Source organism: Pomacea canaliculata, linkage group LG4, assembly GCF_003073045.1.
Source record: "Pomacea canaliculata isolate SZHN2017 linkage group LG4, ASM307304v1, whole genome shotgun sequence".
NCBI lineage: Eukaryota > Metazoa > Mollusca > Gastropoda > Architaenioglossa > Ampullariidae > Pomacea > Pomacea canaliculata.
This window is the reverse complement of record NC_037593.1, coordinates 28,604,762-28,626,525: the sequence shown is the minus strand read 5'-3', so window position 1 is coordinate 28,626,525 and position 21,764 is coordinate 28,604,762. Positions and strand designations below refer to the sequence as shown.

Genomic DNA, 21,764 nt, shown 5'->3' with positions numbered 1-21,764 from the left:
TACAAGCCAGCATTCAAATAAAAAAAACATTTTAAAAAGAATTCTTCAAAATGGTTTATTAAATTCTGTCAAAGGTCAAGTGAAGTTCATTCTCAAAGTTCTCCAAGAACAGTGGATGATGCTGAAAAGGAGAACAATAACCTTATTTGACCCTTCTTGAACATCATGCCTAGCCAAAACCAGATTCACAGAAAACTAAATAATAAATGTATAAAAAATATATAAATATACAGGTAACAGAGTGATAACTGAGTATGCTCATTCATACTTGGCAAAGAATTAAATAGTTAATTCTAATTTTAACACTGAACGTCCCTCCCATCTGAGTTCCAGATTGTAACATTTTTATTTCTATTTTGGCACACATTTACTGAAAATGTAACTGGCCATGGATTTCTTCTATTTAACATCTGGGTGTTGTTAAGAAGATAAAAATAGCACATTACCTCAGGAAAAGTTAAACAAGGTAAAAGGCAGAAGTTATCCCCTAACAATTTTTAGGTGTTAGCAACCCCACTTGTCTAAGGGCTAGCTTGTTTGTGAGGGGCAAGCCCATCTCCTCTTCCCCAACCCAAGCTGAGTCAGCTGGGGGAAGTTCACCTTGTCATTTGGGTATCAAACTAGCATGCCTTCAGTTTTGGACAACAGCGCTCTTCCAGTCGTTTGTCCTTTGGCTTGTACAGGTCACTGTGGGGAGCATTGCAGCTGAGAAGGCCTTCCACTCATGCCTGTTTTGGGTGATAGTGAGCAGGTCCTGCACAGGGTAACCAGTCCATTCCTTCATATTCTTAAGCCAGTTTTTCCCCCAGCCACTGCAGCGTTGATCATCCTGCATGGTACTTTGCCTTCTGCAAGGTGTCATCCATGATGACATCGCCAAACGCATTTTAACTTGTGAATAGAGTTCCTGACGTCCCAAAAGTGTGGAAATAGTGCTTCGTACAAAGTCATTGGTTTTTATGTTCTTTGTACGAAATCTGGAGCAGCCTTCTCAGGCACTTGTTTTCGAATGCCTGGATTATCCTCTCTGTATCAGCAAGCAAGATCAATGTTTCACATCCGTAATGCAGGATAGGTACTATGAGGGATTAGTACAGATTATGCTTCCTAGTAAACCTGATGTTATGGTTGCGCTAGACCAGCGGTTCTCAACCTTTTACTTGTGACGGCCCCCTGACGAACAAAGGTACGTCCGCGCGACCCCCTTAGCCAGCAATGTAAGCTAATTTCACTAATACTGGTATAGGAAACTTTTAAAAATGACCACCTTCGCGCCACCCTTGTAAGCACGTCGCGCGCCCCACCGTTTGAGAACCGAGGCGCTAGACCCTGTCTAGCTTAGCATTGCTGCTGTTGCAATCCTGATGTGGATATCTGGTGGAGGTGCCATCTTTGGAGAAGGCTGCTTTCAAGTACTTAAAACTGTTTACCTCTTCGAACCATACCCCATTCATGTAGATCTTTGCTTTGCTATTGCCTGCAACCATGATTTTACTCTTGTCAGTGCTGGTCTCCATTCCATATGTGTTTGAACTTTCTGTCAGTCTGTTAGCAAGATCTTACAGTTCGTTGTTATTGTTTACTACCAGATTGATATTGTCTGCAAAGTATAGGTTGCAAATTGGTCTTCCACCAATGGAAATGAAAGTGTGATGATCGTAGAGGGTTTTAAGCTTGATGTTCACCAAGATGATGTTGAGCAGCACAAGTGATAGGTGACAACCTTGATGTAAACCTACTGTCCAATGAAAGTAAGCTACTAGTTAGCTATCCAGCAATACTTCACTAGTTCTTTGTGCCAGACTGACAAAACCTTTTTAAAGTCTGTAAAGTTGTGACAGAGGTCCCACTGATGTGAAGATGTTTCTCTACCAGGATGCAACAGTTGAAGATATGCTCAAGTGCGTTCCTAACTGGTTTCAAGCCAGCCAGTTCTGTCATCAGTTCCTCAGTGGTGTTGCTGTTGCGTTCCTGTATTACTTTCAGCATGACTTTGCTTGTGTGGCTGACAAGGCTTATGGTTCTGTAGTTCTGGCACTGTTTACTGTTTCCATTTTTTTGTTTTGACATGGGGCAGAGAGGTTCTTCATCTCCATGCAGAATGAGCAGCTCAGTAATGGCACTTTCAACACCAGGTGACTTTCCTCCCTTCAGACTGCATACTGTTTTTTTACCATCATCTGCCTGTAGGAATGATAGGTCTGCTGGTTCTAGTCTAGTTGTTTTGAAGGATGCTAGCATTTCTCTTCAGATGGAAGTTATACATTTTTGCAATATTCAACCCATCAGTGCTCTAAGGACTAGACTATTTTCTACCACTGAAAAGTTAACCATGTAAAAAATTTAACATCAATTTGATAAAAATATTGTTTTAAAAAAAAACTCACTTTGCCTGCTGACTTAAACTCCAACAGATGATTGAGTTCAGACTCCAGTTTTTCTACTTCCCTGCGATAAGAGAAAATGCTTATATATATATAAGGCTAAGCCAGAGTTTCTTATTCATAAAATGAAAGAGGTTTTTAGACTCCAACTGAAAATTGTTGACAATTTTAAGCCCTCAGATACAATACCAAGAGTTTTATTGACCAGCCACAGAAGACAGTGTTATGTTATCATCCATGAGTTAATGCTGAAGTGATCTTCATTCATTTGATCAAGAAATGGTTTTGATTATCAGCACCTTATACTTGTGTAATTAAAATTGTGCCATTTGTATTTGATAAGATATATCAGACTTTTATGCCAAAGGAAACTAGCAGAACGTAACGATTTTAGCTTGTGTCCCTGAGGCACTTGTACATAGTGTCTCTCGTTCACTTAAAAGCATAATCAAGCGCACTCTTTTTCTAATTATTAGGTAAAGCTTAATGCAAGATGCTATTTTGTCAAATCTCAGTAAATACATCCCTTTCAGATGATAACAGTTTTTCTGTTCTCAAGATACCTTGCACAGAAAGAGGTCAACAGTATAGAGGTCAGGATTGTGAAGACCTGAGCCAATGGGAGAGCTGGCACGTGTTAATTAGGCATAACATTGCAATCATGGTGTCACAATTTTGACCTCTGTGCATGGGGATGCTTCGACTTGTGTGTCTTGAGAACAGAAAGAGATGTGTTCACCTAGATTTTCTGAAATAAATCTTTGTTCTTCAATCTATCTTCTCCTAGCCCTATAAGCAACATAGCCAGATCTTACTTGCTTTGAAGATCAACAGATTCTTCAAGAGACTTCAATCTACGATCCAGCTGCTTTCTTTTCTTGCGTAGTTTCACCTGTAACAGCAACAGATTATCTTTGAAATATCAAAATTCATATCACCTTGTATGTCACTACTGTTGTAAGATTGATGGAAATGACTTCAGCAACATAGGTTCAATGCAACATGTTATTATGGATGCAAGAAATTCAGAAGTTTGAGATGATATATATATCAAATTACTTCTTTACACCATCAGTTACAAAACAGGACGAAGTTGTTGTTTTGTTTTTTTTTTAAAAAGTGAGGGGAGGGGACAGAAAATCCTAGTCTCAAAGTGACCTAAACATTTCACATTTCAAAAGACTTGGTGAACGCAAGATGTCACAGTATCATCTCATCATAACACAACAAAGTTTCACTCACTCGTGACTTCGTATAAGAAATCAATTTACACACAAGTAACAATATATAATTTATTCTACTTTTGAATGCAGATCCTTCCCTAGACGAGCAGACAGTTCTTCAGTACAAAACTTTCAAACAAAGTCCAGTTGCTGGTCAGCAGTAAATGCTTATACTCTAATGTACTTGGCACTCCAGGGTGTCTACTAACCCTAAGCAAAATGTTCACTGACCAATGGCACTCCTGGATGTATTAATTGTTACTCTAGGGTGTCACAATTGAGTTAAAACCTTAACTTTTAACCAAAACATTCACTGACCAATGTACTGCCATCACTGATGTAATCATGGCTACCAGGTGGCACTTTTAATGTTTCCAAGTTGACGGCCACCCTGTTGCATGTTTAAAATAAAGTGACTGCTTTTAGAACTTTTGATGAACATAAATGTAAATGAGACAACATTACATTTTATGAAAACTTTGTGTTATGTGTCCACATAATGTGTAAATTTGTGTGGTGCACAGCTAATTACATTTTTCTCTGCATGGTACACATTACAACCTTCCTGAATTTTACCAGAATCTGTAACTAAGTTTACAGTTTCTAGAAAATGAAAAGCTTAGCATCTACAACAGATGATCACACTGACAAAGTAGAGATATACTTCAATGTTAATAAAGAATTTTAACCTTAGATTTCAACTTGTAAATAAAAATATCAAAATTAAAAGGTAAGAAGTAGCTACCCCTTTCACTATAGTCAGATGTAAAATAAATATAACAGTATTATTTTTGTTTTAAAAAAAAAGATGCTTAAAACCCCAGTGCTGCCAGGACAATAGGAGCTGAGTTGACAAAAGTGACTGGCCAACGATAGGAATGAATTTGATGTTGTAACAGACTTGCCTATTTCTTGCATCAGTAAGAACTCTGTGCACCTTTTCTGACGACCTCTTTGGAATCTTAAGCATCAGCAAACTGTAAAGGAATAAAAGGTTGATATTTCTTGGAAAAGAATTAGAAATCAAGATCTACAAGTTTACTTGCTTACAATTGAGAGTAAAACTGGCTGAGAGAGAGATGAGGGTGTATGTGTGTGTATACAGTATATGCCTGATTCCATGCATATTAAATATAACATTTAAACAATTTCAAAACAAAATTTAAAAAAAAAATTAATATGCAGCAACAGCATACAAAAAATTTTATGTAAGTTTTGCATTTGAAGAATGTACACTTGTGCATATGCATATTTTGCACTTCAAAATTAGCCTAGCTTCTGTCCTCATGTGCAAAATGTTTCTTTAAAACACACACACATACATCTCTAATATTCCAGTCCCTGGCTGAAACAAACAAAAAAAAAAAAAAGATAAATATAAACTGACGTACATAGAGGTACCAGAGCAAATGCAGGCTGTTAAAAAGTAGCGATGCTGACACTAGACACTCAATTAAACTCACCGTATTCCGTCATCGAATAGACGTAAAATAAATGACTTGGCGGAGTCACTCAACAGTTTCCATGATGATGGGATCGCACCTGCCTTTTGTGGTCTTCTTTCTGCACAAAACCATCATGACATTGTTCTAAAACAAAACTTTCGTTTCTTAAAATCGTGACATTTTGTTTTTGAACTGTGATAATAGGTGCGCATTTCTTTTAAAAAAATTATATTTTTCTGCGTACATTACGTTTTATCACGGACTGATTAAATGAATAGACCGAATCGCCATCAATATTTTAAATCATGAAATGCTGTTCTCAAAATTTGAGATTTATACTTTGCAAAACAACTCACTCGTTTTAACTGGACTCCGTTTCGCCTGACGTTTCTTTGTCTGAAAAAATGTTGAATTTACTTCGCGTTTATCTACTTTATGAGCTCTTGGTGGCATTGTGTTATATACCTATCACATTTATCGCTGTGAGTCTTGGATCTTACAGTGTACATAGTCACAGGGGCTACAACCATGAGAGTTTCGATGTTAGTGATCTCCCTTTATCGATCTCTCGCCGGAAGCGCAGGGTCGCCGGCGTCATCTGCATTGTTGCCCGTCTACTCGCAAATTCTGACTGTATTAATGTAGTTTCAGATATGAACGAATCGCTGTACAGTGCAACAATGTGAGCCGCGAATGTTCATAATTACCCATCAATAACTTTACAAGATGTCGTTGGACATTGCTCTGTGACACCTTAGGTCACAAAGGCTATTTTGTGGATTATACTGTCAAACTAATATTTTAAAAATTGAAGTAATTAGTAGAGGCAGTGCAGCAGACAGGTAGTTCCCTGTTTGTTCTTTGTACTTTTTCAGATCAGATTTTCAGTCACAGCTGGCCTTGGGCGTCAGGGTTTAGGTGACACAGACATCTTAGACACAAAGGTGAACAAAGAAATCATGTATGTGCTGATGCAACAAGAGGAACTGGGCAGCATTGATTCAGAAATCGGAAGATATTACATTACTGTTGACATAGCCCACACAGGCGTCAAAAGGTTGCTGCAGATAAAGGTTTGCTGTTGGCGCGATACCATCCTCGTTAAAGCTTAGTCCGGAAGCCGGCTGTCACGTAGAGTTCAGCCCCTTTGCTCCACCCTGTAGTTTCTTCGTGACGTTTTCATTACCCGTGAGTTTGTCTTGAGCACCTGTTGTTAAAGAATGTTACACGAGGGAAAAAAGTTTGAATGCACTAATAGGTTACCTGTTTGCACAATTTACTTACTTGAATGTGTGGACTGTCATGGGTGAAGAATGGATGAGGCTGAGTGGTGATGATGATAGGATGCTAGGAGAAAGAATTTAAGTACTCAACCTAAAGTATTGTTAAAAAAAGAGTGACGCCTACGTCATCCTCCATTGCAGGGCGCGGTGGAAGTGTAGACGATGTGTTCATACAGATTAAGTTAGATTCATCACACTGTTTACAGCGCAAGCAGTCGTAAGAAAATCACATAGACATGCCCAGCGTAGTTTTGGAGGAGTGGTTGCACATTGCGCCATGTCTAAACAGTGTATCTTTACAGGTGGCCGGTATAACATTTGCCTGAAATTTTCATCCGTCTTCTCGGAAACAAAACAAAACAAAAAAAAAAAAAAAAAAATGTGAGCGAAAAGAGTATCCAAAAGACTCAATAAACTGGTATCCAGTTTCATGGTTACTGGTTGCGGCCCTATGCTCCACTGGGGGAGAATGGAACAAGAGGAAGACGAATTTTCATGCTACTTTGCAAAGAACGATTCACTTTGAATGGCTTTTTCAGATCTGAAGACTTTCTGTCACCTAAATTTGCCTCCGCTTGAAAAATGGCAAAACTCTGAATTCCAAAATTATTAGTATGGTGCTCAGTGCTCACAAGCAACCGACGCTTTAGTCACCGCACTTGTTAGCTGACTAGTGTTGACCGTTCCTCCTGTTTTTGGTTCTAGGGAAGAGGTTCGAAGTTACCAAGAATTCATCTCGAAAAATCTTGCTCTTTAGTGTCGTATTTTTCCAAATTCCTCGCTTTGTTTGGTTTTGGTCTTATTTGTTGGGTTTTTTTGTTGTTGGTTTTTTTTGTTTTTTTTTTTGTTTTTTTTGGGGGGGGGGGATGGGCGGTTTTTTTCCCCGCCGTTTTTATTCGAAAGTGTAGTTTTATTCCGGATGGCTTCTCTGACTCGTCATATGTGCTTCTCGGATTTATACATTCACCTACAGTCATAAGATATATTTCCTTACAAATAAATTAATATTATGGCATGTATCAGACAGGGATAGAGTTTTATACATAAAGGGGCAGATGTAGATCGCCACTAACATTTTAAAGGACTTTTAGCTGGCTGTTAGGTGCGAGCCATCCTGCTGTGCACCTGGCTTCTTAAAGGTCGAATGTCTTTAAAACTCTTGTTTGATGTTCTTAAAACTGGCGTGCAAACAGTTCGCTGCTGTTTACACAAATATTTTTACATGTTTATGATTGTGAATACAACCGGATAATTGTATTTACAAGGATGTGCAGTCTGCGTACACTGCGGACAGGTTTCAAGTTTTGAGATCGCTTAATTGTAACTAAGTTAATCTCTAGAGATGTAATACGATATCAGATATAAAACTCGTCCGTAGCAAAAATCTGGCTATGTGGTGTTTCTCAAACACAATAATACGGGGAGTCCACTGTGAACTGGAATGTTCATAAGCTCCCTTTCTCTTCCGTAGTAATAGTCTGTTTACAAAGTATACATTGGCCGTCTGTTGAATCTATAGCCTGCTTGCTGGGGCGTATGGCCATATCTTTTGTCGAAGCACGTTTTCACTACCTTCTTTTCGACAGTGTGGGCGCGGGTGATTAAGAACGTTCCGTTTTTTTCCAAAGATGAGTGAAAGAAAAAAAGAGCGATCGCTCTTTGCTACGACTCCACCCCCATGAGAATTCCCTCCGTTTTGGCACGCACACAGCTCGGCAAAGGGAAAAATGCTCCTTCAAGAGAAGACTTCAGATCCTTACTCCCGACCCACAACCCCCCGATTTCGATCGCGAGGGACAGAATGAATGGCACGGGGCGGAAGCTTTTGTCTGTGAGTAAACCTTCATCAAAGATGAGGCTTGCCGCACGGTTTACTCACTTCTGGGGTGGATTACAGTTCCTGTCCACTCGTTTTAGGATTTCAGTGGCTAAAATTATTTATCTCATTAGCAACGATTGTTGAAATAATTTATCCCTAGATTTTTGGAAAAACATTGTTGAAAAAGTAGAAACCTGAAGAAAAATGACCGTAGATTATAAAATACACTCTGCTGCGTCCTTTAAAAATAAACAAAAAGGAAAAGAACAAAGTCAGGAAGTATAGGAAGCCCCAAAAAATGAATAAAGAACAAGTGGAGGAGGAGGAGGAGAAGAAGGTTGAACCTTTTAATCTTTGTAACAAAGTGAGGGAAATGCATCAAAGAGGTGCCAGCCGTTGTTCTTGACAGCGACTTTAACTACTTTAAGTGAGGAGCTGTCACACTAGTCCAAAAGATTTGTTTGAAAGGGGCATCCAGTACACGCTGAACTGCCGTCTTCATTTTTGTGGATGTGTGTTTCACAATACAGGTGTGAAACTGCGATTAAAATATTACTTGTTAGAAGGATTTATTTTAGCTGCATGTGCCACTGCTGAACGATTACCAAATTTTAAAGAAACCCAGGCCAAAGCAGATTGGAATTTTAAATTTTTTTTTTAGACGTTTCTTAAACATTGCATCTTGGTTTTGCTTATTGCAAGTTATAATAACTTGCGAATGGATGAGCAGTGCATAATGCAGTTCTTACATCTGCAGCATCACTACAACTGGAAGAATTAGCTCCGGGATTCGTAATTACGAACCAGGTGCACATCCCTACATCAGGATTTGATTTACTTCTCTTCTGTACCCACAGCCTGTAGACCACAAGACAGGGGCGTCTAAATTGTCAGCAGACCACCTGGGTTTTTACCCACAATACCCCTTAACGGTTCCTGTTCATAGCTAACCTGTTTGTTTTCTTATTCGTTACTCATGTCAACAATTCTCATTTTCTTTATTTGTGTAAGAAGGGTGGAGCGGTAGCGCAACATTAAAGTGTTTATCATCAACACGGGAAGAATCGTCGGCAGTGGGTTCAGATTTTGCTTCGGCACACATGTCATTTCTTTCCGGATATAACACCTACTTAAAGGGATGGTCTAGTTCTCCGTTTAAAGTACCAGTAGCTAGCTCGGTCAAAAATAAGTAGCAGAGACGTTGTGATGGAGATACCGGTCCAATGTGTGACATGCATGTCACAGACCGAGCACCTTTAGTTGTATTCATAGTACTACAAAGAGAATCACAAGCAGAAATAGTCTCTAGAGCATATATACTTACAGACAAATTGTGAACCCAGGGACAAAGTAATTGCACATTAGAAATGCTAGCCAAATGACGAGGACATTTTGCTAGCTTAACGACACCCGTTGACATCATTAAATGTATATTTTAATCAGGCCCGTTCTTAGCCCCCACGGGGCCATAGGCATACGGCATGCGCGACCCTCGACGCCACGGTCGCCACGATGTTAATTAATTAAAAGCGAGGGGCCCTAGGCAGATGCCTTGTCTGCCCACGAACCAATATCCCTGGATTGCTTGCAGACAGTTAACTGCTAAAACGAGGCATAAGACGACATAGCTTCCGGTTTATTCACATTCTTTGTTACGACTCGCCGAGACTAACAGCGGATCACTTCCAAGAGGCCAAGAGTGAGTTCATGGTCTGTCTGCCCCTAAGCACGGTCCTGTTTCTAATGAGCACATGCTAGAGCAATAGCAACATGCTAACCTAAAAGTGTTAAAAACGCAGGAAATCGGGACAACAACGATTGAGTCTCACACACAATATGTTGTTTTGTTTGTTTGTTTTTGTTTTTTGTTTTTTGTTTTTTTTTCTAGAGCCCCGTTTATTGAAGGTTTTCACACGCTAGGACCAATAGAGAAACAAACAAGTCCATCATCTCCTGCCGGAAGTTCCTATCCAGACAGAAGTCGACAAAACGCAGTAGCAATCTTTTACAAGCGAGATCATCCACAAGTTCCCGTCAGGAAGAAATCTGTGTGCGCCTGTGTTGTGTGGGGATCGACTAGGCTATTTACCCTGAAGAAAGGATAATTTTCTCGAAAACTCTAGGCTAAAAATTGTCTTGTCAATCTGCAAAGTCACACAAGCATCAGCAGATAAAAACAAAGCATTCATGTGTTGAAAATGTTGTCTCCATGCTGCTACAGGACTCGACAAGGGACAGCACTGAGAACAATGGTGTTATGTCCCTTGTCTTGCTGCCCAGCACTGAGTCACCGGTCGTGCGGTCGATGGTCTATGCGTCGAACATGAAACAACGGATAAACAGTTTGGCGAGAACATTTTTCCTGCAAAACTAAAAATGTCAAAACAAATTAGCTCGCAGCATCCAAAGGGATCGTTAATGAAAATTCCTTTCCAAAGAGAACAGAAAATATTCTTAAAAACTTCCGTATTCAGCTATTTTCATCCTTGTCCTGCGTGACGCCCGGGGAAAGGATGGCCGAGGGGTTTGAAGACACTCAACGGTTCGATACCCGCATGACGTAGCAGACTTCCCCCCAGTTGACCCAGCTGAGGAATGGGTTGAGGGGGATAAAGCATGAAGAAGATGAGCACCATCCTCAGATAACCCCAGGATAGATGAGTGTCTCTAAAACACTCGCTCCCTCAAGACCGTGCGTAAGGTCAGTGGACCTTTTTTTTTTTTTAACCTGTGTGAAGCGCAGTCCTGGCATCCACTTCTGCAACAGGGGATCACCATGGTGAAGGAGACAATTGTTTTTCCGTTTGAAGGTGTTTTGGGGATTCTTTTATGCTTTGCTTTGGCACGGAGATATATTCCGCTCCATACACTAGTTTGACAAATATGTTATTTTGTATTCACTTGACGGCAATGGTTTTATGGTGCTTTTAGTTCTAGTGTGTTAACATCAATGAGCTGTATTTGTCTCAATGCTCAGTGTCTCAATGTTACACAATTAGTAATAATAAATAATGATAAGCCGATGTTTATAGCGCATTTCCCACTTTAAAAGTAGGCTGACTGCTTTAATGCTTTGATTATAAGGACAGGCAGAATTTATGCAAGACAAAACAACGCAGGCTAAATCAGGGCTAGTTGAAGAATCGGATTCGCACTAAAAACTAAAGCTTGTTCTCGTAGCTAATGATGGAAGGACCAGGTTAAATAAGGAAATAGAAAACAACTGTGGGCTGAGGGCTTTTCTAATAACCCAGAAGCTTACCCTCGCAGCTAACTATAGGGCAGGATGTTGCACACATCTCCACTGGTCGACTTATGCGAAGAAAATGGACAACACTGGATGGCCGGCAAGAGACATCAGTTTATAGATATGAGTGGCAGTATTTACCACATAACAATTCCTCCTCCAATGAATACGAATTATAACTAATATGGTCATTACTACCACCATCAACGCCACATCCAAGTGAACGTGCGCATGCGTATGTGAGTGAGAGAGTGTATGTATATAAGAGATCGTGTGTGTGTGTGGGGGGGGGGTGGCTGGGTGGCTGGGTGATTGAGTTTCAAAGGGTGAGAGAGATGGTGTGTGTGTGGTTGTGGACGTGTGTAAAGGTTTGCACGTGTACGCGGAGAAATACAACTAATCAAACAAAGTCCTCAAAACAACTCGGATTTCGTGCAGCGCCTGTTTTGAAGTGCGCACACACAAGCGAGAGCGGAGAAGCTTAGAGACTGGAACGATCAAGATACAAAGAAAGAAAGACAGAGAGAAAGAGAGAAGTTGAAGTGTTAATCTGTGACCAGTGGAATCTCACAGCAAGTTACTGTAATATCAAAACAACAGAACACTACCCAGAACTGTTTCCACTTTTTCTCTCATGCCTGATTTTGTTTTCTTTTTTTTTTTGGTCGCTGTTGGAGTACACAAGCTGAACTGAAGGACACCTGCCAGGGCTCGTGCCCAGAAACACACATCAGGTCTGATGACAAAACCCGTCGAAACTTAGCTGAAAGCAATTTCTCAAACTCAGAAAGCCCCCTCTGACGTTTTTGGAAGAGTTCGAAGCTTGATGTCTGGCCAAACGGAAAGTTTTTTCTCCTGTACCCCAGACAATCCAGCTACTAACTGGTTCCCTTCTGTTGCATCTTGTGGACGCCGGGAGCTGTTGCGCTTGAGCCCAGAAGTTTGGGGAGAGACAGGAGAGATTAAGGTTGTGTGAAGAACCGCAGGTACAAGCTGTGAATCTGACACAGGGTCTTAGGGGTTCAAGGTCATCGGTGCTACCGGAAGGATTCTGTGATGAGCGAGTGCCATCTGTTGAGAAAGACCTTATGGGAGATGCTGGACATTAAAGAAGACTGGCGAATGTTATTTGTTATGTCTTTTTATTTTTTTCATACTTTTCAGCGTTTCCAAGAGTCGGTCTGTAGCATTATAGATGATGATAGGTAAAGAAGGTGTTGAGAGGAGAAGGGGAGGAGCAGGAGGAGTTAGAGAATGCGTGCAATGTGCATCAAAGATTAGAGGAGACGGAATGGAATTTACGACAGGTCGACAAGGACAGAGGTGTTAAGAAGAGAATGACGAGGAAAGACGGGAGGGAGGGCTAGAGGAATAAAAACAAGGAGGATGAGACACGGCGGAAGAACAAAAGAAAAGAAAGAAAAACGATGGGAATGCAGAAGGAAAGAAGCAGCCTAAATATGCATCATCATTACTTCCAACACACCCCTTAACTGTAATTAATCGGAGTTGAGGGGGGTGGGGGTGACCACCTTGCTCTAGCCTGCTCCCTCTATTTTCTGTAACGGTAAACCAGTCTACTTTATTCAATACTCTATCCACACTCCTGTACTGTTGTCTTTGGCCCCAAGAGTCGTTTCATTGTGTCCAGAAAGTCTTCAGTTGTCCAGTTTCTGTTGGTGTTGTGGTGTTTGAAAGAGATACTGAGCTTTCTGTAACATCTCATTTTCATGACCTGTTTTCTCTTTTTCAGATCCATAGTCAGGGCCCAAACTTCACACATACATAGGAATAAAATGATGATGAAGAGTCCCCTAGTTTCATCTGAAGAGGAGAGAAACATTTTCGTTCGCAGGCTCTGCTGCCGTCTGCGCTGTTCTGAAGAACACTTTGACCCTTAGTCTGAAAAAATTGACCCCAAGCGTCTGAAGCAAGGAATTCTCAGTGCAAGTCTGTGTTTATAGGGCTATAACACATTGTTCACCAGTCGCCATGTGCGTTTTCATTAATTCCTTTTCTTCCACATGAAATAAGTTATCCTTCTTCATACTTAAGCTTCCATTAGCGCATGTGCTTATAAGATACCGAATATGTAACATATCAGTCAACAAATTGCTCTTCTTGTAGTTCTTTTTTTCTTGTTTTTTTTTGTGTTGTTGTTGTTGTTGTTGTTGTTGTTGTTGTTGTTGTTGTTGTTGTTGTTGTTGGTCTTCTTCTATGTTTTGCGTTTGTTTGGCAATTTTTTGTTGTTATTTTAAGGTTTTGGTTTGAATTTCGATTCATTTTTATGTTTGTGTGTTTGTTTTGTATTGTTTTTTTTTTATTATGTTTTGTCAGCCCCCAATACCAGCCTTGTTTCACCTTAACATCCTTGCCCTCAGCTCTAATTATGATGACCTCCATCACCTTTCTCGCCTTAGTACGTTCACCCTTGAGGTTTAATGCAACAAGCGCTTGTTTATTTTGTCAATCTTCTTCGTCAACCCGTTGTATGTCTGGACAGGGCTTCCCTTGTTCTTACTGTTGGCACACGATTACACAGGCGTGCGGTTTCTGACGTCTGAGCGAATAATCCCAACATATTGAACACGTAGGTTTATTTGTTTTTTGTTTGTTGGGGATTTTTTTGGGTGGTGGTGGAGGGGGATGGGGTCGGGGGTGGGGGCTGTGCGGTTGTTTTTTTTTTCCACTTTCAACTGTCCCTTCCCTCTTGCCTCCACTGCAGCCTCTCCTCACGATAGTCGTTTAGAGCAGGTTTACGTGCATTCCAAACACACTCCCCATCCTCTCCCTCCTCCGACAGACTCCGCCTACAGCTAGGTTAGCCACGCCCACTTGGTTTTCCTGAGATGTCGGCGCACTACATATCACCTGGGTTCAGAGGTGCGATCGGAGAGGAGCGCGTGAGGACATCATCTTGACGATTCACTGCCGAGGACTTCTATAAAGACCTTGACACAGCCTCCTACCTTCAGGTTCAAGTCAGTTCCAGAGATGTCCACTACCATGGCAACGATGCTGGCGCTACTTGGTAAGCGTCCGTGGCTGTTCATTGATATTAGAGACTTCAGATTTTAACGACTTGCGTCACTTCCTTTAACTCCTGTCAGGGTTTGTCTCACCCAAACTCTTACAGCCTATAAACTTTCAATGTCTCAGTAAACAAAGATTATTGTTGTCTTATTACTATTTTGATTAACTTTGTATACGACATCATCGAGAAGTTTTGCTCTCTTAAACTAGTTTCTGCTGATTTTAAACGATGTTTGTCAAAACTTTTGTATTTCTGATTTGGTCAGTTTTGTTGCCATGGAAGGAGGTAAGTGTCCTGGTTACGAAGAAGTCGAAATGTTACTGGCTTTGCTGTAAAGACAGTTGAAGTACCAACGACTTTTTACAATGATTGTTCTTCGTGTTTACGGTTGGTCACAGTACCTTTGCATCTTCTGTGTGTTGTCATAAATTCACACAAAAAGATACGATAGACAGAACAGGTAGAATGGACTACAGTTGAAGCAGCGGGTGTGGAGTGTCTTGTTCTCGGCTGTAAACGAGCAAATCAAATTAAAAAAGCATTTGTTTTCTTCCTGCAGTAGACCTTTCTTTTAATCTCTAATTTCCAGAAACTATGATTCTTTAACGGTTTATCGTTGATATCTTTTCGTTGACATATGGCTGTTCGTACAACTGAGGTTTAACCCTTCGTGATCTCCAGATCATGAAGTCACGCTTTACTAAAAAGGTGAAAGGTCGTAAAGGCAGTGGTTCGCCATGTCTATGGTACGGTCCTTGGAAGGGGAAGTCGAACCATCTCTTTACGCCGCCTTGTATCATCCCTAATAAATCGTGTATCCATCGGATGGGCTGGGGATTTTTTTCGAGAGATCCTAAATTCCACAGCCAGAAGTCCATGGCACCAACCTTTGTTTACCGCCCTGTGTCCCACATTCTCAATAAATCCAGCAAACGTGCGCGATTGGTGCATCTCACTGCAGCGTGTGATTTGCGAGACCATGAGACATGCAGTAAGGGAGACAACACGCGTTAAAGCCCCATTACCCTGAGCTTGTCACCGGAAGTAGACGAGTAACCGCCCACTATTTTTTATCCCCAAATCCAGGTAAACCCGGGGCAGTGGATGTAAGAGCAGAAGGGTTGAGGTTGGGGAATGAGTCCTGATGTTGGACGAAACGGCTCCGTTTGTGTCTTGCCGTCATATAACAGGTAGGTGACCAAATCGAAATCTTGATGTAGGTAAAACTAATACACACCACGAAACAAAAGCTCAAGAATGTTTCATTTTCAACATAAAAAAATGTATCCTCTCTCTGGAGATACAGGACTGCTCACAATGGCGTCTCTGAATTCATCGCAGGTTGTTTTTGAAAGCTGTCGCTTCAACCCCATTTATTCATTCTTCAAAGGAATTTCTGAAAAGTTCCGGTAACCGGTGCTGACGCTGCTTACATCACTAAGCTTGGAACAGTAGAGAGGTGAAGGTTGAGACCACTTCTCTTGGTCTCTTGAAACACTTCACTTATTCTACTTGGACGAACACTTTACACCAGCACACTAAGCACGCTGGTCATTTCTATCTTGATTAGCATAATTTAAAGTGTGATGGGGTTAATAATTGTTGTATTTTACAAATTTATGTGTACAGCTTTAGGGATATTTTGTTCACTCTTGGCATTTCTGATTTAACAGTTTTTGGTGAGGTTATACTGATGTTACCTAATAGGAATCTAACATATGAAATGGTTACAGTAGAGTCGTAATCTTAATTTTCATTCATTTTTGTCCTTCGTAGCTCCTACATTATAGAACTGATTACTAGCGATTTCCATTGAAGGAATTAGATTTCTAGGACTGGGAGTTTCCTCCAACACCTGACAGGAATTACCCTTTCGTTGAACCTGGAGATGGGAGGTTGGAGGGATGGAGGGAAATCACCTTCTGAATGTGGAGGCAACCAGCTGTTCACACAATAATGCCACTCTCTTGGTTTTTATTGTCTATCAACCAGAAAAAAAGAAGAAGAAAAACAGCGAGAACAGCATCTGAGGGGTAACGTCCTTGGTGGAGTGGTGTATCAATCTCTGGCTAATCCACTTGACCTTCACAACAGTGGTAACCCTGGCCCCTGTGCCAAGGTCCAACATACCATCCTCCTTTACTCACGAGGTCCCTAGTCCTTGCAGCACAGTTAACCCTCCCTTGAGGCACAATTAACCCAATCCTAAGACTACATTTAACAAGGTTTCTTGAAACACTTAGGCTCTTTTACCTACAAATAATAATTTTTTCCTTGTGCAGGCGAAGACATCCACGAATGCTTGGGTCCTTTTCAACTCGAATATCCTTGGAAATCTGGTCACATTGCTAAGACCTAGCTAACTGGCTAAGGTGAAGCAGTCAGCTAAATTCATATTTAATGATCGTTTGAACCGAATACTTTGTCCAGCAGCATGTTGTGCCCCTGGCCCCTGGCCTCTGTCCCCTGGCCGGCTGCGCCAGATGCGGAGCGCGCGACGGTTGCCGAGCAAACGGGACTGTAATCCTCGTCCACACGGTGACAATCTGTCGTGTATCCGTCCTACTGTCTGCTTGGCGTGACCAGCGTTGTTCTGTCCATGTAGTCGCATACCCTGGCAGTGGACACAGGCGGACACACCACGGCCAGAAAGTCATCGTGCCACGCCATTGTAGGGCGGTTTGAGACGAGCGCTTTGATTGGCTGCTTCTTGTCGCCATTTAGATCTAAGATCTCTGTGTGAGTTGTCGGAAGACAAAACAGATAATTTTACCTTTTGTACATGTGAGTATTCTGAGTTTCAAAAGCGAATGTAAGTATACGTGAGTAATTGTATAAGATTTATTAAAAAAAAAAAAAGATGTGATTGTATTCAGGAAAAGAGGAGGAGAGTAGGTGAATTTTTGGATTTCTGAATGTAAAATTTTTGTACCGCCATGTTTGCTACAATCGCAGTCTAGCTAGAAAAAGCTGAGACACAACCACTCTTTCAAACTATTTATTGCTTGTAAGACTACTAAGAGAATTATAAGAAATCAGAGAAAAAACTCAACAGTATGTTATGATGGTCATACTTGTTCAGGTGGACAGTATTCATCAGAATCAAAGACTGGATAAACCCAAAGCAGAAAGCAAGAATGTCATTCGAAACTTCTAGCTACAAAGTTAAAATATTAACAATAATTTTCGAGCGTAGTGTGATCAACTGCAGTATCCAGATATATCTTTCTCTGTAACAATGCTGCATCGTCCTAAATGATGATGAAACAGCAAAATAACAAGCTGAACCGTCAAAACAGTCTGGACTCTCAGTGTGATGGAGAGGTTTACGCAGCTGACAATAGCTGCAAAAAAAGTCAGCACATGGCAAGTTTAGCCATCAGCCCCACACCACATAGCCACAGGGCGGTCGTGTGTTTGGCCGACCATTCTTCTTGCAAAAGCTGGCAAACAGCCTGGTTGTTTGAAACTATACTCGGCTTACCCCAGCCTTAGCACAGAAAGCCGTCTGCGCATGTCAGGACAGACACCATCGAGTCCACGGGTCGCATTCTGGAGCATTTGTTTAGTTCTCTCTGTTTACATTCTAGTTTGTGTTTAGTTTAAGTTTTTAGTTTTGAATGGTTTATTTTGCTGATAGTGTATCGTTTATTCGCTTCTATTACTCTTTTTCCCCGCTATTATCATTTAAAGGATGTGGTTTATAATGGCTTTTCTAAGAATAAGACTTCTTGTTGTCCTCTTTCGGTCATATTGTTTTGAGTCAGTGATGCCTTTATCTCTGTCGACTTGTGTTGTTGGCATCCTTTTCTAATTGATACGTAAGTACATCTTTGATCACAGACTTTGAACTGTTTGCAAACGAATTTTCCCAGCGTTAACTCCTAGAACGAGACCAAAGCACAGATTCGCTTCTGGTTTAGCTATTAACATAAAGAAGAAAATCAGAGTTTTGCGACTTCTTTCTAAAATAGTGAGCTGCTCAAATAAGCATAAGATCGGGCTACCAAGATGGCATCTCGTGAAGTCTCAGTTACAATATTTCTTGACAGAGAAACTAAACAAACTGAGAACCCTCGGTATCCTCTCTCAGGGCATTACTGAACATCTTAATTACATCTCCATATCTGGTATTCCATTTCACATTTTCTCTTGTTTCAGGTTTGGCACTGGTCGCTCTACTGGGAAGTGTAGAAGGCCAAAGTGAGTAATCTACAACAGACCCTGGAGGAATTAACTGAATCCTGTCCTTGCCTCTCTCTCTCTCTGATGCTGCTTCCTGCATTCCATAATACTTCCATTTTCTTTTTACCGTCTTGTTCATTCGTGCTTTACAAATGTCTTTCAGCTACAACATACAGAAATTCAAGTTTACAACAGCACACTATACATACACCATCATACACACACACACGCACACACACATATATATGCACGCACGCGCACGCAATATTAGCGATCACACACTAGTTCTAACAACCATTCACTCACGACTACAATTTTATCTTCAGCCTCAGCAGTTATCATCACTTATTGTCCAAAGAGGTGGTGGATGTCAAGTTAAATATAGACCCTACGAGACGATTGTTTTAGGGAAACTCTTAAAATAGCTTTTCTAAAAAAAAAAAAAGGTAAGGGAAGGGAAGGAAAAAACGAAAGAAAGAAGAAAAAAAGAGAGAAATCTCCAACTGGACCTCACACAGTTTCGTAAAACCATGCTTCAGTGTCAAAAGCCTCTACCACACTTGGTATGTTGCCATCTTGAAACGCGACGGACCTGCCCTCTGGTCAAGCAAAGCGACCCTCCTCCTTGATCCTCCCAAAGTCCCAAGCAGGCGGCATAATCGATGGAATCTTGTGTCCTCGAAACACGACATAGCGACGGGGCTGGCTCCACACTGTCTGCACCCAAATATATTTGGCCGCCATCTCTAGCGTCGCGAGTGGACTCCACAGAAATTAAGAGCAGGGTGTGGAGGGATGGAGAATCCACGGGGAAATAACTCTTACTCTCTTAGGTGTATAGACAGACAGGAACGAGCACCGAAGGACGGCCAGTAAAGGAAACAAAAAAATGATAAATGCACCGGTCAGCATGGATAGAAAGTATTGACATGGTCACAAATAAACGTCCATTTTTCTAACCAACGGAAGTGTCGTCATCAACACAGCCAGGTCTCCATTTTTTAAGTCACAAATTTACAGTTGCTTCCCTTATGTTTCCGTTTTCCGTTTGGCATCAGTTGCTTTCGTCTTGTATTTATCTTTGTTAGCTTTCACACATTTCTCGTGTCTACTACTGCATTTGATTTAGTTAGAAAGTTGATTATTTAGTATAAATCTCTGTAAATGTATTTTAGGTGGATCTCAGATAGGTCGATAGATTATTGGATCTTTTGAACAATGGAAAATTTTGCACACTGTCTCCTTAATCTCACTTTCATCCTTTCAGCCTGCGAGTATCCGCCATGCCCATCCGACTACCCGGAAACGCTCTGCTTCCCGTACTGGAGAAACTGTGACTACTACTACAACTGCACCCGGGGTGTTGTCACCATCCAGCGATGTCCCAACGGCATGGACTTCGATTTCTACTCTTACGAGTGCGTGACCCCGCCGACCTCCAGAGCCGACCTTCGCTTGACCTGCAGGGTGCTGGTCAACGGAATCCCATAGCAACGTCTTGTTTACAAATCCGTCACCACTCGGGATATCGAACTTTTGAAAAAATCCAGCCTTTGCCGCATCATTGAGTGCCTTCATTCTTCCTCTGCTAAAGAACTAAAGTGTCTTTTAACTTTCTTCAGGAAAGAGTTTTAGATCTTCTCATTAGTTTCCATGACAAATTTAAAGTCGGGTGGATATGCTTGATGAGTTACGATTGTTTGGGAGATTCAAAGCAAACTGTTTACCAACACGTTTCTTCTGGTCATCATGCATATTTATGTTTCTCAGGTCTGTGGGGGGGAATATTGTATGTCACAGCCATAGAAAACCTGATGTTGTAGAAAAGTAAGGTATCTTTAACATGAGTTAGTTCCGGTTTCAAAATTTTGACCCCATGTATATTTGTCAGCATGGCAACACTACAATTGTCGAAGACCATTCTGTAAAGATTGTATATAGAGACAGGCTGGTTATATTTTCTTTGTGTTCATCTCTTTTGTCTGTCCAGGCCAGCAGACAGTAGCCTTCTTGAATTTTTTCGTGTCTACACTTGATCTAATTGTTTTAAGCGACATAATATTCTCTTCTCTGATTTTTTAATATATAATTTTTGTATACAGTGCAAGCAGACAAGATATTTCACAGGACAAAATAGAAACACAAACATGTCATTCCGTCTTTCAAAACACACACACACACAAATACACACAATGAATTCTTTTGAACCTGATCGGTTTAGTGGTGTTCTGTGTAGTTATGACTTCAGACTGTATAGAATATGAAAATTTTTTTCATCCACGACACGTGGAAATAGTTGTTGTGGAAATAAAAAATAGCAAACTGCTGTTCTCTTATTTAGTCATTGAAATGCAAGTCATGTGGTAACTAAGCGAATGAAGGCAAAACTGCAAGTGTATGCACATACTCTTCACAGTATTTTTTAAAGCCTTATCGATCGTCCCTTACCCTTTCATTCATTCAGTCAGTCTGGTGTATGCACGCATGCGGGTATCTTCTTGTTTTTCTTCTTCGTCGTCTTCATATGCGTTCTAAAGAGCATGCATGTCAGTAGTATGTTGTTAATACGAAATGTGTCTTGAACGTAAGCTACAGAAATACATTTCTCCCTCCTGTACTCCCTCTCTCCCTCTCTCCCTCTCTCACACACACATGAGATAGCAAACAAGAAAGGAAAAATATCTACCATGCTTTTATTTTGATCTCCTCCAAGTGTAAGTGGAGAAATCTCTGAAATACACACAGAAATAAATCAAAAATTAAAAAAAATACTATGTCCAAAAGGAATCAAATCACATATGCTGACAGTTCACACGTCTAACCGTAGTTATTTTCTTTATTTATTTTGACGGGTGGAGATGGCTTGCTGTGTAAAGCACATTGATATTAGTAATCAACCAGGCACCATTTCGAATAATAGGTTACGCATAAGTGCACGCGCCCACAAGCGTAATAAAATTATCTTCACACCAACAGTGGTGTATGACAAGAAGGTGTACATGCTTTGCTGAGAAATGTGTTTGCTTATACGTTATTTTTGTCCTGAACTAGAAATGTGGTGATCCTTGTCCTTGATCCTTAACACAGCCAAAGTGCAAATAGCAAACATCGTTTTTTGTCGATTTCTCAAGTGTTGTGAACATG

At 40.8% G+C, this 21,764-nt stretch overlaps 2 protein-coding genes across 2 annotated transcripts; one reads left to right on the top strand and one right to left on the bottom strand.

Annotated features, from left to right (window-relative positions):
* Positions 1-36: 36 nt before the first annotated feature.
* LOC112562987 lies at positions 37-6,181 on the bottom strand. Its single transcript, XM_025236652.1, has 7 exons — positions 5,409-6,181; positions 5,071-5,170; positions 4,513-4,584; positions 3,926-3,998; positions 3,200-3,276; positions 2,388-2,448; positions 37-121 (listed from the first exon to the last, which is right to left on the bottom strand). Exons 1-7 carry the CDS (start codon positions 5,503-5,505, stop codon positions 59-61), a joined length of 543 nt encoding a protein of 180 aa, XP_025092437.1. The 5' UTR covers positions 5,506-6,181; the 3' UTR covers positions 37-58.
* Positions 6,182-14,268: 8,087 nt separating this feature from the next.
* On the top strand, positions 14,269-20,788 carry LOC112563231. Its single transcript, XM_025237049.1, has 3 exons — positions 14,269-14,432; positions 18,597-18,638; positions 19,888-20,788. Exons 1-3 carry the CDS (start codon positions 14,396-14,398, stop codon positions 20,109-20,111), a joined length of 303 nt encoding a protein of 100 aa, XP_025092834.1. The 5' UTR covers positions 14,269-14,395; the 3' UTR covers positions 20,112-20,788.
* Positions 20,789-21,764: the final 976 nt, after the last annotated feature.

What these genes read in the sequence shown, in the direction of transcription:
- LOC112562987 (XM_025236652.1), bottom strand. Translation starts at nt 5,505, where the DNA reads ATGCCACCAAGAGCTCATAAAGTAGATAAACGCGAAGTAAATTCAACA. An exon ending in CTTACTGATGCAAGAAATAG is followed by an intron (nt 3,999 to 4,512) that starts GCAAGTCTGTTA and finishes AACATGCAACAG; the next exon opens with GGTGGCCGTCAACTTGGAAA. An exon ending in TCTGTTGATCTTCAAAGCAA is followed by an intron (nt 2,449 to 3,199) that starts GTAAGATCTGGC and finishes CTCTTATCGCAG; the next exon opens with GGAAGTAGAAAAACTGGAGT.
- LOC112563231 (XM_025237049.1), top strand. Translation starts at nt 14,396, where the DNA reads ATGTCCACTACCATGGCAACGATGCTGGCGCTACTTG. An exon ending in AACGATGCTGGCGCTACTTG is followed by an intron (nt 14,433 to 18,596) that starts GTAAGCGTCCGT and finishes CTCTTGTTTCAG; the next exon opens with GTTTGGCACTGGTCGCTCTA. An exon ending in GGGAAGTGTAGAAGGCCAAA is followed by an intron (nt 18,639 to 19,887) that starts GTGAGTAATCTA and finishes TCATCCTTTCAG; the next exon opens with CCTGCGAGTATCCGCCATGC.